Source organism: Notolepis coatsorum (genome assembly GCF_963971535.1).
Source record: "Notolepis coatsorum genome assembly, chromosome: 20".
Classification (NCBI taxonomy): domain Eukaryota; kingdom Metazoa; phylum Chordata; class Actinopteri; order Aulopiformes; family Paralepididae; genus Notolepis; species Notolepis coatsorum.
The window spans coordinates 19,165,550-19,181,659 of NC_140184.1; the positions used below are offsets into that span (position 1 = coordinate 19,165,550).

At 42.8% G+C, this 16,110-nt stretch overlaps 1 protein-coding gene across 1 annotated transcript in view; it reads left to right on the forward strand.

The window, feature by feature from the left end:
- Positions 1-16,110, forward strand: part of igf1rb (insulin-like growth factor 1b receptor) — a 188,936-nt gene that overhangs the window by 116,896 nt on the left and 55,930 nt on the right. The window contains exon 3 of the mRNA XM_084337679.1: positions 11,549-11,852. Coding sequence (XP_084193805.1) covers positions 11,549-11,852 — 304 coding nt within the window. The remainder of the gene's footprint in view (positions 1-11,548; positions 11,853-16,110) is intronic.

Below are 16,110 nucleotides of genomic sequence, written 5' to 3' on the forward strand. Positions count from 1 at the left end.
TTTGATTATTCCATGGATAAAGACCCCCGACACTGCCGTGTGTTGGAACCCCCCCCCCTGGAGAGGACGCAAGGTGAGGAGACGCTCTGCAAGACGAGGTCGCTTCACGTCTCTCCTCCGTGGACCGGACGACGCCGGCCCACAAAGAGTCCACCTGCTTTCATCTGTGGTCCAAGGATCGCCGGCGCATTGAACGGCACTACAGTGGGTTCACCTGGGATCAGCGTTTCCGTTAGCCGGTAATTACCGGTATTTGACTGGCAAAATCTGTTGAAGTCCGACATATTTAATCTCTCCGGTCATAATGTCCGGTGAAAATAATTCCCTCTAAACACAATTAGATTATTTGAATTGTATTAAAATAGGCTAAAATTATATAGCCTATGCGATGAACGAAACAATCTCACCAAGCAGCCGGTCTAATAATGACATCCTGCTGTCAGCGCGAGCTGGCTGCTGATATATTTACGTGAAGCATGGCTTGGCAGGGTGCAGTACTCCAATTCAGCCATTGGCAATTCAGCTGTTGGGTGGGGGCGCTGCTGACACCACTGCTCTGCTCTGCCTGCTCCAAGTGCTCCATGCTTCACGTAAATATATCAGCAGCCAGCTCGCGCTGACACAGCGGTGCCAAATTTCTCAGTTCTTCGCTTGATATAATTAATACAAATGTCCAATATAACGGAATTAGTTAGCTCATAAAAATGTGATTATAACAGACTGCTGTTTATTAAGGTCGGGCAGACTGCCCACCGACACCTCAAGTCGGCAGCAGCAGCACGAAGTCTCGAGGGACTTATTTTATTTGGAATATATTAATGACTGATACGCAAAAGTAGCCTAGTTTTAAGTTAAAATATTATAAATGCCTTGATGATGTCATTCTTTATATAGGTCTATCGATTGTTTTTAAGCTCAATAAACTCTGACCGGAATTTATCCCATTTGTCCGGTAGATTGAAATCTACCGGACACTCAGACCTGCAAAAAAAAATTCTAACGGAAACCCTGCCTGGGATACCCTTGGCCGGATGAGGCAGCCGGATTCTACCCCCCCCCCCCTTTCCTACTCCTGTCGGCTTACAAGCGACCGGATTAACCCCCCCTAGTGTATCCAGTATATAATCATTAAAGTATCATTGCTGTTATTCCTTAAACTATTCCAGGTCGTATATGTACCACCTGCGCCTTCAGAGATTGGACATTCTCTATTGATATACCGACGAATACTCTTGCCATAAAAGTGCATACTAATTCCATTCATAAATGTGATTGATTTGATTAAGTGCTTGCTCTACACACCATCGCTGTGTAGAAATAAAGACCTATTTCTAATTCGTACATTTGTGTTGGATCCGTTTCATCTACGTGACAGTGTTCATCATAATATATTTATGCCGTGTACTGGGTGGCCGAATATTAAGTACAAAGGTAGTGGTAGTAAGTATCATATCTAGTAATACAGTCAGGGAATTGTACCCCTCAGTTACATATATTATGCTGTATATATATATAAATGTAACCAACCAGACACAGCTTTATACACTGTAGATTTCTATGAGTTGGTAACAAATGGTCCTCTCTCTCTCTCTGTTGACATTAGTAAAGCAGCACAAACCAAAAGCAACCGAGACGTGTCGTTCTTTCCTAAATGTAAGCCATGCTCGTTTGAAAAAGCCGGCGTTTTCCTTCCTGGTGCTACGGTATGACCTGAATCAGTTTTTCCTCTCTCTCTCTCTGTTACAATGCACTCTTATTTAGAATGATAGTAGAGGACCATGTATGACACACCTACGCAGACAAGTTGGACAATGTTTTGCAGGCTGTGTGTTTGTGACGTACAGGCGTAGAGGCAGCTCTGTGTAGGAGTGTGCCTGTATGAGTTATTTGTAGCAGAGTTGCCTGGAAAACCAGGAGCGGAGTTGTGTGTAGCTGTGGAGTGGGACTGAGCTCAGGGCACAGTAGATCTCCTCAGGATTCTGACTGTAACCTTGTGATTCAGCATAGAACTTATTTGACATCTAAGCTTTTTTTTTTTTTTTTTGTGATATTCGACACTGGGCATAGGTTACTTTTTTTAAATGGAGTAGTAGAGGCAAACTAACAGCAGAGTATGAAGTAGGAATCAAACATGCCCAACATGCAGCACTAGCAGCAGAGTATGAAGTAGGAATCAAACATACCTAACATGCAGCACTAGCAGCAGAGTATGAAGTAGGAATCAAACATACCTAACATGCAGCACTAGCAGCAGAGTATGAAGTAGGAATCAAACATACCTAACATGCAGCACTATGAAGTAAGTAGCTTCCTCATGAGCATTTGTTATCTTTTGTCTTTTACAACCTTCAATCGGGGCTCTGAGAGAGATAGCTTCTGTTTGATTTGACCCTCCGGCAAACATGAATCATTTGGAATGTCTCAATGGGACATTCCTGGATAAATAAAGGATAAATAAATAGCTTTATAGCCAATAGCCTCTGCCAATGGAAACTAGGGCTGACCTCTGTTGGGTGACCAATTGATTGTGTGGCCGTTAGGCTGTCGGTCCACCAAGATTACTTTTGGTTGATTACAAGGAAAAAGGAACTGGTGCACAATAAAATTTAAAAAGAATAAATATGTAAAGTAAATTAGGGAAAAATTATACAAATACACTAGTGCTTTGTTTGTGCTCGGAAAGCTGTTGAATGCCTTTCGCTGGCATTAACTATCTGCTACACGGCAAAGCATGATGACAATCGCCTAACCTCGTGGAGCAGTGAGTGGGTGAGCGAGTGAGCAAGCACACATACATATATATATATATATATATATATATATATATATATATATATATATATATATATATATATATGTAGCAGTGCTAAAAAGAGAAGTCCCTGTCTCAAGGAACCACAAGACCACCAGTATATTAGCCTACAGTCACTCTAAAGGGGGCCTATACATTCTGGAGGTCATGGGGAGGTCATGGGGATGTCATGGGGATGGCACAACAGCCTGCATCACTCTGAAACATAATCTAGCCTCTGTTTGTGGAGGAAGAGTGAGGAGAGCCTTATCGCAAGCTGGCGACCCCCCCTTTCCATCCAAACTCCATCAGAGCTGATCTTTTCTTAGTTAATATAATATGAATGTATAGCTGTACTGTCTGTCTGCCGCCTAAAATATCTACAAAGTGTTTATTGTCTAACTATGTCAATAATACCAGCCTCATTGTATGTGTAACAGGCAAGGGAAACCAATTTCACCATCAGTTGTTACAACTTCAATTTTTGTTATATATTATTTAGCATTTTACATGCATTTAGTCTACATTTCAGTGTTGAAACTAATTAAAACAGCTGAATTAATCTACTGTCCAGCTCTGGCACACTTTCTTCCCCCCTTTGAGACATAAAGCCTACATGTCAACTTTGGAATGTAGTGTTTCTCTTATGTTATATCTGGTTATCTCTCTGGCATGTGTATGGTTATGCGCCAAAGAAAGCGTGAAAATTAGGCAAAGACTACTAGTAGCTGTTGGTTATAAGAACGTAATGTTCTCGTAAATGTAATGTAAACTAATCTGATCCTTTAAAGCAGTAAACAATTATCTCTCTACTCCACAGGTACCTCCCTCTCTCTCTCAGACCTGACAGATTTACAGTGTTTTGTTTGTGATTATGAGTCATAGCTTTGATTAAACAATCATTTATGATTATCTGATTAGTCAGGCTATTGCATTGTATACCAGCTGAATAGTAGCAATCACTGTTTTTCCTCCTTTCACATGTCCTGCTGCTTTCCCCGCTGTCATCATCATCATCATCATCATCATCAGGTGGCTTCTTCGTTCCGAAGGTTGCCTATCACTCTCCAACCCATTCTGTCCCCACTTCTTCTCTCCAACTCCGTAACTCCGCCTCTCACTCCGCTCCAATCACAGACGTCGTCTACCCCAGGGTTTCCGTTAGAATTTTTTTTTGCAGGTCTGAGTGTCCGGTAGATTTCAATCTACCGGACAAATGGGATAAATTCCGGTCAGAGTTTATTGAGCTTAAAAACAATTGATAGGACTATATAAAGAATGACATCATCAAGGCATTTATAATATTTTAACTTAAAACTAGGCTACTTTTGCGTATATACAGTCATTAATATATTCCAAATAAAATAAGTCCCTCGAGACTTCGTGCTGCTGCCGACTTGAGGTGTCGGTGGGCAGTCTGCCCGACCTTAATAAACAGCAGTCTGTTATAATCACATTTTTATGAGCTAACGAATTCCGTTATATTGGACATTTGTATTAATTATATCAAGCGAAGAACTGAGAAATTTGGCAGAGAGAGACGGCACATTATCGTGGGTTTGCGTGATGTATATCTCCACCTCCCAACGACTGGTGCTGGTCATAATGTCCTGTGAAAATAATTCCCTCTAAACACAATTTGATTATTTGAATTGTATTAAAATAGGCTAAAATTAAATAGCCTATGCGATGAACGAAACAATAATTTGTTTCATCGTTGCTTCACCAAGCAGCCGGTCTAATAATGACATCCTGTTGTCAGCGCGAGCTGGCTGCTGATATATTTACGTGAAGCATGGAGCAGCAGTGTTTTTAGGTCCGGTCTGGAAACCGCTCAGCAGCGCCCCCACCCAACAGCTGAATTGCCAATGGCTGAATTGGAGTACTGCACCCTGCCGGCCGGCAGATGGATGCTTCTCGCAAATATATCAGCAGCCAGCTCGCGCTGACAACAGGATGTCATTATTAGACTGGCTGCTTGGTGAAGCAACGATGAAACAAATGTAATGATTGTTTGTTTCGTTCATCGCATAGGCTATTTAATTTTAGCCTATTTTAATACAATTCAAATAATCTAATTGTGTTTAGAGGGAATTATTTTCACCGGACATTATGACCGGAGAGATTAAATATGTCGGACTTCAACAGATTTTGCCGGTCAAATACCGGTAATTACCGGCTAACGGAAACGCTGGTCTACCCAGCCTCTTCTTGGTCTTCCACTTCCTCTCTCTCCATCCACCTTCCCCATCACCACCTTCTTGAACATCTCCCCACTGGATCCTCTCAGAACGTGCCTGCACAACTCCATCTTTCTCTTTTTCAACCTCCAGCAGCTGTCCTCCTTGCATATCCGCTCTTCTCAGTACCTCCTCATTCTTGATCTTATTCTTCCATGTTATCTTCAGCATCTTCCTCAGCGTCCACATTTCAAAAGAGTATCATTTGAGTCAGGAGGGGATGAGAGACGGGATGAGGGACGAGAAGAATGACCAGCCTGCTCTCTTTATATCATCCCCATCCTCTCTCTCTCTCTCCTCATTTTGCTTTGTAAAGTAATCAGCTGTAGACGGCTTAGTTTTGGCACTTGGGTTGATTAGACAAGCTGGTTCAGCTCTGATCTTCACGTTCTGTTTCCCTGACTGAGGATAACTTTTATATTTTTTAGACTATCGGTTATCAGTTGCCTACTCCAGTCAGGTAGGTACGCAATGTTATTACAGGCTGTAGTTAAACATGCCTGACACGCTCAACTAATGATAAGCAATTCCAGTGCACTATGTCAACATATAACCGTACAATAAAATAGATTACATGACTGCATTTTTGTTTTAATGAATCAATCGATTTCCCTCCCACTTGCACTAATGTGACCAAGTCAAGTATGAACGTGCACTTCCAAAAAAAATAATATCCATATACGACCATTTTACTCTGTCTAGAGCCCTGTCAACATCCCACATATATCTTTTTACCAAGGTGGTCTGGGAATCCGTCTGAAGTTCTCTATGCAGGAGAGAACCCTGGTAGCTAACCTTTGTTTGTCCGAGGGGAGCAACCGTTGTGATTGGAGAATCAAGACAAGAACGCAGGGTTTGAGATAGGCCAATAGTATAGTAATACCACTATATACAGTAGGTTGTAATCCCCAAGGTGTGAGCTGAGTTGTACGGCACACTGGCTGACTGCAGCCACCCAGTGTACATGAGGGCTGTAGTATACTGGGCTCAGTACCCGTGCTGTTCTGCCTGCCTGGCTGGTGCTAGTAAACAGAGGAGTAGCAAGCCCCCCCCCCCCCCCCTGTTGGCCAAAACAGCCCTCTTTGTGCTCGACATCTGTATGTATTCGTGCACACGTGTGTGTGTGTGCGTGCGAGAGAGAGAGAGTCTCGCTGACTGGGGTGGAGCATGTGTCTGCAGTGCTGCAGAATCGCTGAAGCAGAAAGCAGCTCCGACAGCTCTCGGGCTCCAGAACCCCTTAGCTAGGTCAGAGATGTTCGTGACAGACTGAGAGAGAGACAGCGATGTAGTGACTGAGGGAAGAGAAAGAGAGGAGAGAGTCTCACAATAGAGCCCCCCCCCCCTGGCCGGTCTTTTTGCTCTCTTTCATCTTGCCTCCCTCCTTGCGTCCCTCCTTCGCTCCCTCCCTCCTTCTCTCCTTGCCTCCCTCCTTCCCTCATTGCCTCCTTCCCTCACCCACCTCTGACTTGCGAGTACCCCTTGTTTTTACTGCCGCCTGAAACGAGTCATAAATGTACAGTTGAAGCATGTTATTGCACCGTCATTCCAGTGGGGTGTGTTTACCCACACGTACACTAGAGCAGCTGTGTGTTGTGTGTGTGTGTGTGTGTGTGTGTCCCCTCTGTCAATCACCTGCCCGCTCGTCTTTCTGCTTCCAGTTAATGTTAATGACTTCATCGGGGCGGCTGACGCTAAACACGTCCGACGGTAAAGATTGAGCTGTCGTTGGCACCGCGGCGCTGTCGGGTTTCAGCAGATGATGCGAAGGCCATGATGTGATTAGATGCCCGTGTAACTAAATGGACAAGTTCCCAGAAGACTGAACGCGACAAAGAGACCATAGAGAGAGTGAGGGAGAGAGTGAGTGAGTGAGTGAGAGAGAGAGAGAGAGAGAGAGCATGTGTTACTTAATGTGTGTGTGTTGGCGTGTGCACCTGGGCAGTCGTAGCTTTAGCGACCCCCCCCCCCCCCCCCCCTCACGTCCTTCCTCGAGTAGAAGCTAACGTGGTTTTAAACATCTGCACAGTCGATGCCGCGGTGTGTAACGTTACCCTCTTCTTCATCGTTTGACTTCGCGCTGCATCGCTCTACTCCCACAAGGTGATGATGGTGGTCCTTTTCACTCCGACCCTGCCCTGGGCGGCCTGCCTGGTGGTTTGCAGTGGTCACTGGTTTTTAGAGGACAAGGGAGGGATTAACATTCTGCAGTGGGATTATACAGCAGGCAATGCCATTCTGGGGATGTTTGACATAGCAGAGAGTGGCAGCCAGCCAGCGTCTAGAACACGAGACGAACGGCCCCAATATTAAAGAAAAACATCCAACTAGGCCTCTTCATTCTTTTCTTTTTTTCTGTTCTTTCTTTCTTCTCTTTCTCTCTCTCCCCCCTTTCTCTCTGTCTCTCTATCTCTCTCCCTCTCTGTGTGTGTGTAGAATAACATTAGTGTCGGGGGAACAGTGAGAGAACAGGCAGGTAGTCTCTCCTGTGCCAAAGTAAACCCGACATAGACACACACACACACACACACACACACACACACACACACACACACACACACACACACACACACACACACACGCACAAGCACATAGTGTATGCAAATCAACAGAATCATTCATGCATATTACCCACACTCCATACCATATATTAATGCATGAAATCAAAACACACACATTTACATTTTACATTTAATCATTTAGCTGACGCTTTTATCCAAAGCGACTTACAAGTTCTGTACAACAAGTCATCAGGAAGGGCACAACTCTTATCAGCTGAGTAACAATGCTCATCAAAGTGTTGAGTGCTACAGTGTAGGTTAGTTTATTAGGTGCATGACAGTAAGGTTAGTTAGGGTTAGATTTATTTTTTGTTTTTATTTTATTTATTTTTATTTGTTTTTAACACACACACACATTACATACTATGCTCACACATTGACTCATTGTAATGGCGTGGTGGGGACGGCCTGCTCAGACAGCTGTGTATGGATGTGTTTCCATGAGATGTGTGTGTGTTTTCACCCTGTTGTGAGCAGACTGTGTGTGTGTGTGCATGTGTGTGTTTTTGTAGTTGCAGGAATTTTCACAAGGGGCTGAGGCTCCGGTGTTTTACCCGGCTGTTGTCCAGACTCTATTAGATGTATCCTTCCTCAGAGCATGGGAATGGCAGCCAGGCAGGCAGGCAGGCAGGCTTTGATGCTGCTGCTGCTGTTACTGCTGCTGGGCACCACGTGATCCAGCCCAGACATGTTCTTGTTACGCTGTTGTCTGGCAGCTCGGCAATCCTCGCTTGCAGAGCACAGATTGACTGGCATCCTCATCGCTCCGGTATGATAGCAATCCGCCCACTGGCCAGACACACTGGCCTCCCTCCCATCGCTCTCTCCATCTCACTCTCTTTCTCTCTGTGTCTCCCTCTCTCTCTCTCTCTCTCTCTCTCTCTCTCTCTCTCTCTCTCTCTCTCTGTCTCTGTCTCTGTCTCTGTCTCTCTCTCTGTCTCTCTCTGTCTCTCTCTGTCTCTGTCTCTCTCTGTCTCTCTCTGTCTCTGTCTGTCTCTGTCTCTCTCTGTCTCTGTCTCTCTCTGTCTCTCTATCTCTCTCTCTCTCTCTCTTTCTCAATACTAGGGGTGGGAATATTTGGGAATCTCACGATTTTATTTAGATTCTTGGGGTCAGGATTCAATTTGAAATATAGATTTTCGATTCATAATCGATTCTCGAGTCAGTACAGTACAGTTACTTAGATAGATTTGGTTCTAGATAGCTGGTTTTGAATTAAATTTGACCGCGGTAGACGAAGAAAGGAAAGACTGAATGGAATGTAAACCTTGCCTACATTGTTGTTCCATGTTGTACACAATCACTCTTCAGATTGTGGAGTCTGTTGCTGCTCAAGAGCATGTGGTGGAACAATCTGGTCATTCGTTATCGGTATATTACCAGATATATATTGCCAGGTATATTACCAGATATATATGACCAGATATATATTACCAGGTATATAACCAGATATATATTACCAGATATATAACCAGATATATATTACCAGGTGTATATAACCAGATATATATTACCAGATATATATTACCAGGTATATATTACCAGATATATATGACCAGATATATATTACCAGGTATATAACCAGATATATATTGCCAGATATATATTACCAGGTATATTACCAGATATATATTACTAGATATATATTACCAGATATATAACCAGATATATATTACCAGGTATATTACCAGATATATATTACTAGATATATATTACCAGGTATATTACCAGATATATATTACTAGATATATATTACCAGTTATATAACCTAAACCAGATATATATTACCAGATATATATGACCATATATAACCTAAACCAGATATATATGACCAGATGTATATTACCAGATATATTACCACCAGATATTTTTCCAGATATATTACCAGATATATTACAGATATATTACCAGATATATTTCCAGATATATTACCAGATATATTACAGATATATTACAGATATATTACCAGATATATATTACCAGATATATATTACCAGATATATATTACCAGATATATATTGCCAGATATTGCCAGATATATATTGCCAGATATATATTGCCAGATATATATTGCCAGATATATATGACCAGATATATATGACCAGATATATATTACCAGATATATATTACCAGATATATATTACCAGATACATATTGCCAGATATATATGACCAGATATATTCCCAGATATATTAGATATATTACAGATATATTACAGATATATTACAGATATATTACAGATATATTTCCAGATATATTTCCAGATATATTACAGATATATTACCGATATATTACCAGATATATTACCAGATATATTACCAGATATATTACCAGCTATATTACCAGATATATTAGCAGATATATTAGCAAATATATTACAGATATATTACCAGATATATTACCAGATATATTACCAGATATATTACCAGATATATTACAGATATATTACCAGGTATATTAGCAGATATATATTATCAGATATATTACCAGATATATATTACCAGATATATTACCAGATATATTACCAGATATATTACCAGATATATTACAGATATATTACCAGATATATTACAGATATATTACCAGATATATTACAGATATATTACAGATATATTACCAGATATATTACAGATATATTACCAGATATTTTACAGATATATTACCAGATATATAACCAGATATATTACAGATATATTACAGATATATTACCAGATATATTACCAGATATATTACCAGGTATATTAGCAGATATATATTATCAGATATATTACCAGATATATTGCCAGATAGTGATACCAGATATATTACAAGGTATATTTCCAGGTCAGTAACGTTAGTTATGAGCTGCCATTCATGTGCAACGTGAGTCTGAAACATGTCATTCACGTTTCCACTTGTGTTGCTTTCATGTGTTACTCTAGTTTGTGGAACACAGAGGCAGGAACTCGAGCTGCCAGTCATCTGTAATATAGCGAGTAGTGAAGGTGAATTGCTCATGCCCTCGCATCACATGTAAAGTGCTACGGTTGTTGCTTTTTTCAAGACCTTTTCCTTTTGTCTCTTGGCTGAGGCACACGGCTTTCTCAGTAAAAAGCAGATGGGATGATATACACTAGTATCGGGGCTCAGTTGTGTGCATCGTGTATCCAAAACCTTCATTATCAGCGACGCTGTAGGAGCGCAGATCTTTTTTTAAATGAAATGGATGGAGTCAGTTATTTACCGTAATTTTCTGACTATAAGCCGCGCCTTTCCCCCCCATTTTTCGTCCCTGCAGCTTATATAACGGTGCAGCTTATATGTGACTCGACGTGACCAAACCCGAAAATGTAAAAATCTAAATATTTTTTTTTACTGCATTGAAATGTTATTTATCTGTTCCCTTATTTGCTAAACTTAATACAACTTGTAAATGAGTTAATTCTTGTTATTTGTCCAACAGTATTGTGTCCCAATAATGCTGGTGGAAAGACTGTAATTAAACATTAAAACACCTGCAGCTTATAGTCCAGTGCGGCTTATATATGTACACATCATTAAATTTAGCTGCTGCGGCTTATATTCAGGTGCGGCTTATAGTGCGAAAATTACGGTAGTTTGCCCCGTTCACAGTTGAGAAAAGTTGGTTCACCGGAATGTTTGCTACTGGAGGTTCCACTGAAGTCCTCTGTTTGGGTAGATTCTGCACGGTTCACTTCATGGCCCCAGAGAGTCCATTTTAAATGTATTCTAAACAATTGCATCCTGTAGCCCTTGTGACACGTCCCGTCTCCTCACGGGAAAGGACTCGCTGCTTCGTTCCTCTTCATACACGGCACGTTTTCCCATCTCTAGCGTTGCCAGTGGCATGCATACACAGAACAGGATTTATGTCATAGCACTGCATGGTGTGTGTGTCTACAGTGAATCATTGACTAACCCCCCCCCCCCCTCCATCGCTCTCTCTCTTATGTTCCCAGAATGCCCAGTGAGCTGCGAGCGGAGCGCGTGCACGGAGGACGGCGAGTGTTGCCACCCCCAGTGTCTGGGCAGCTGCACGGCCCCCGACAGCGACGCGTCCTGCGCCGCCTGCCTCCACTACTCCCACGAGGGCCGCTGCGTGCCCGACTGCCCGCACGGCACCTATAAGTTTGAGGGCTGGCGCTGCATCACCGCGGAGCTGTGCTCCAAGGTCCACCTGCCCGACTCTGACAGCTTCGTCATCCACGCCGGCGAGTGCATGACAGACTGCCCGTCAGGCTTCACCCGCGCCACCTCCGACAGGTGAGGGTCTCCCAGGGTCACTGTGGCCCTCCGCGCCCTTTTGACCCAGAGACGGAGCCACATGGGCTACATTGAATAATACACCCGACCTCTGTAACCCTCTTAAGGCCTCTGCATGCTACAGCAAATTCAAAGCAACTTCAACACAACATCGACAAAGCAACAGTGTTGCAGACACATTACCTTTATGCTTCTGCAAAATCAACGCGCAGCCTATGATGCAACAAAATGTACCCCGGATGTGCGGCTCGAGCGCGCCCAGCCCGCCTGAATACTTTGGGCAGCCGAAGGTGCGCACTCTAGCCATTACAAACGGATTTCCCTTCTCAACCATACATCGTTAGTATAATAATAGCCCTGTTTATGTTTGTTTTCGCTTGTGTTCTTGTATATAGTGTAATATCAACCCAGTCCATGTCATCCCCATTGTTTCCCCAATCTCCTTCCACGAATTCATCGTCATAATGCTATCCTTGTAGTCTTTAGACCCGCTATTATATAAATGTTGGTACTTTCGGACCTCCTCTGCAATACGTTCCTGCATTTGATTCATTTTAAACAAACAATTAAACAAGTGTAATGAAACAATACACTAGCTATCGAGCTCCTGTCAGAAAGTTTTCTTTTGGTCTCGAGCTCCTGTCAGAAAGTTTTCTTTTGGTCTCGAGCCAGGAACACTAGAAGTGACAGACAGCCCCGCCCCCATTCACTACCAACCAATCACTGCTACGCAATACCAACGCAACGGGTCTTTAGATTAGATTTTGGACACAGGTACGCAACGCCCAAGCAACACAGTCTACAAGACTGTCTGCAACAAGCGCGCTGAAATCGCGCCGATGTTGTGTTGAAGTTGCTTTGAATTTGCTGTAGCATGCAGAGGCCTTTACTGTGCATCCGGATGCAGGGCCTCTTTTTCCATCTTGTACCGCGTGGTCTGCGGAGACTGAATGATGTTGCATTATGAGTGGTGCCCATACAGTCAGTCTCATCCATCACATCACACAAAGCACATACAGTCCAGGGAATTACTATTAGTTACATAGTCTGCCTATTGCCCATTGCTTATTTCATGGTGATTTGTGCCTTTATAAGAGCACCAGTTTACATTTACTGAAATAAAAATCCTTTTCATGACAATGCCTCTCTGGCATGCACTTCTATGACCGTTGTCCCCAGCATCAAGGAGATTTGGGACAAGAAAACGTAAAAGAAAATGAGACGGTAAATTTAGTGCAGTCATTGTATCATCTTAGTACCAAGCCTGGAAAGCCATTTGTAATTGAATAAGCCTATTAAAAGACCCGTATAAGGCCTGTATGGCATTGCCTTTTCTTTTATTTGACGACCTGTTCTGATCTGTACACACTTGTGTACTTATGCACGCTAGAGAAGCGGGCTGAAAATCTATTATCTTATTTCCTGATCAGCACACACACTCACAGCCACACACACACATATGGGACACGCTGAGATATAGGTGAAAAAAACTCTGATTATCCCAAGACTGGTAAAATAGATTCCTTACCTCAGATCAGATGTTTTCCAAAAAGATTATTCCAATTCCTGATCGCCATTCCAAATATCGATCACGTTTATTGATCCAACGCTGGGTACTGGAAACACCTATTCCACGCTGTTCTGAGGGTCGGCGATTACTGCAGTAGTCTCCGGTTACATGCCTGACAAGTAAAATGTGGATTCCGGACTCTTTTTTTCCCCATCCATTTCATTCAATCCAATCCAATGGGGAGAGACGATAGGGGGCGGTATTTTCCCTGTTCGAGCTCAGACAGATCCCCACTGGTAACGTGAGGCTAGATTGATGAAAAATGAATGGAAATCGATAATAAAAAAAATAACAATTAAATAACGAGATTTCTCGTTCTTGGCACTCAACGCATGGCATGAACTAACGAGATTTCTCATGGATGGCACTCAAAGTGTTAAGACCATATTCTGTGGACCATAATTCTTTCATAATTAATCATTCTTCTAGGGGCGGCTAAGTGGCGCAGTGGGCAAGGCGCTCGCCACTAACGCAGGATATGCTGGGTTCGAGCCCAGCTCTCGGCGTTGCTACCAGCTTGGCTGGTCGTTCATACTAACACAATTGGCAGTGTTAGGGGTGGGAAAGCTGGTGGGTGGGCATTGGACGTTGTGGACAGCGACTCCTATAGGTCGGTTGGTGCGCCTGTACAGCAGAATCAGGAAGCATCGGGGGCAGCGTGAGCCTCCCACGCGTTACTCCTCGCCACTGAGAGATCGCGCTGTACAGGTGAAAAGATGCGACAGCTGCCTCCTCGTGTACCGGAGGGGACACGTGATGCAAGGCTTCTATCCTCACTACAGCCGACCAGTGGGAGGCATAGTCTAGCAACGTTCGAGACAGGGGAGGGGAGAATTGAAGGGAGAATTGGCGAGGCGAAATTGGGATGGGAGAAAAATAAGGAGGAAAAAGTGGATAAAATAAATATATATATTAATCATTCTTTAATAATAAACATATATTATTCTGACATTTAGGGGTGGGGGAAGAAATAGTGATTGTATCACTATATTATGCATGCTGATATTGTATTGATAGACTTAACTCATTCGGTGCCAGCTATTAGTTGGGGCCTGCTGTAGCTAGGCTGTGCTTTAAACGATAGGACTGAGTCACAATATATTCTATATTATAGCTATGGATACAATACTATGGCCCATTTGACATCACCTATCTATCGTTCAATATGTGAAAAAGAATGAATTTTTCCATCCATACGTTCCCGTGTTATACCGTGATGAATATAAGTATGGTTTTAGAGCGGCCTAGGGTAATTCATGAAATGCTGAGTTATAGCCCTATACGCCCTAGACGTTACCATTTCTTGCCTGTATACGCTATTATCCCGAAATCAAATCTATATCATAGGTATTATGTTCCATCATGAATGCATGAAAGGGGGGTGGGGGTCGTTTATGATTATTTGATTGTCAGTAACAGCATTTGTATTGAACACAAAACGCTTATCAGCCCGATCGGTATAAAAGCATTGCAGGATCAAGCAAAAATGTACGTCAGATCATTCTTACCTGTGATCGGGAGTATTCCAAAAATAATATTCCAATTGTTTGATCGCCATCTGGTACATCCAATGTCCATTTGGCCCACGGCATAATCCACCACAACATATGGATTGGGGATATTTGACGCGCTTCAATGGAACCGGCAGAACACCTGCTCTCGCCCAACAAGGACACATGAAACCGTAGACGTTTGGCCATTACACGGTAGGGCTGAACGATTAATCGATTTTAAATCGAAATCGCGATTTTGAAATTATGCAATTAGCACTTTTTTTTTCTTTTTTTTAACCAGGAAGTCCCATTGAGATGCAAGATCTCCTTTGCAAGTTGTTGTTATTGTTGTAGGAACAGTTTGGGAGAGGGAGGTAAGGCGTTTTAGATTGTGTGTTGTGAAGTTTAGACTTCAGAGAGGGAGTGTTGTGAAGGATCAGATTAAACCGAATATATATATATTTATATATATATATTTAATTGTATTTGTATATCGTTTGATATCCCCTGTATATTCCTTGTACAATATGCATTGAATATCCCTTTAGTCTACTAAACAGCCCATAATAGTTTCATTCTACCATTGGACGAGAACCTGGCGCCAGGTTGCCATACCCCTAGGTCCAAGTTCAATCGTGCCGCCTAACATGTCGTGGCAAGCCCCGGTTCCGCGCAGGAATATGTCGGGCGAAATACGAATGGTACTATTTGTTCATAGCGCATATATATATGGCGCAAGTAAAGTAGAACTTTCTTTTAGTCCAGTTCTTTACCCTCCAACAGAGTGACAGACGCAAAAGCCTCCCCACGACGCACGTGTGGTGTAGTAAGGCCTACTTGGCCCAGAATAGGCATTGAGATATCGTGTAGATTAATAGTTGATTGTCATAGTTTGGCACTATACCGTCGAGTTGGACGTATTCTATTAAGCTAATAAGTCTATTTATGTATGGTGCATCGTTCGGTTAGAGTTCTAAAGTTATCAGTACCCCCATCGTTCCTGACGTTATCTGGACGCTTAACCAGGCTGAGCAGACCCCTAGTGGTGCTTGCATCCGAGGAGCTCCGGGCCAAGAGCGACTGGACCTGTATATTGGATTACTCTACCCGGACGACGGCGAGCCTTCCACGGCTTGGATTATGCTTTGGGTGCTTTGATTATTCCATGGATAAAGGCCAACACTGCGGAGTGTTG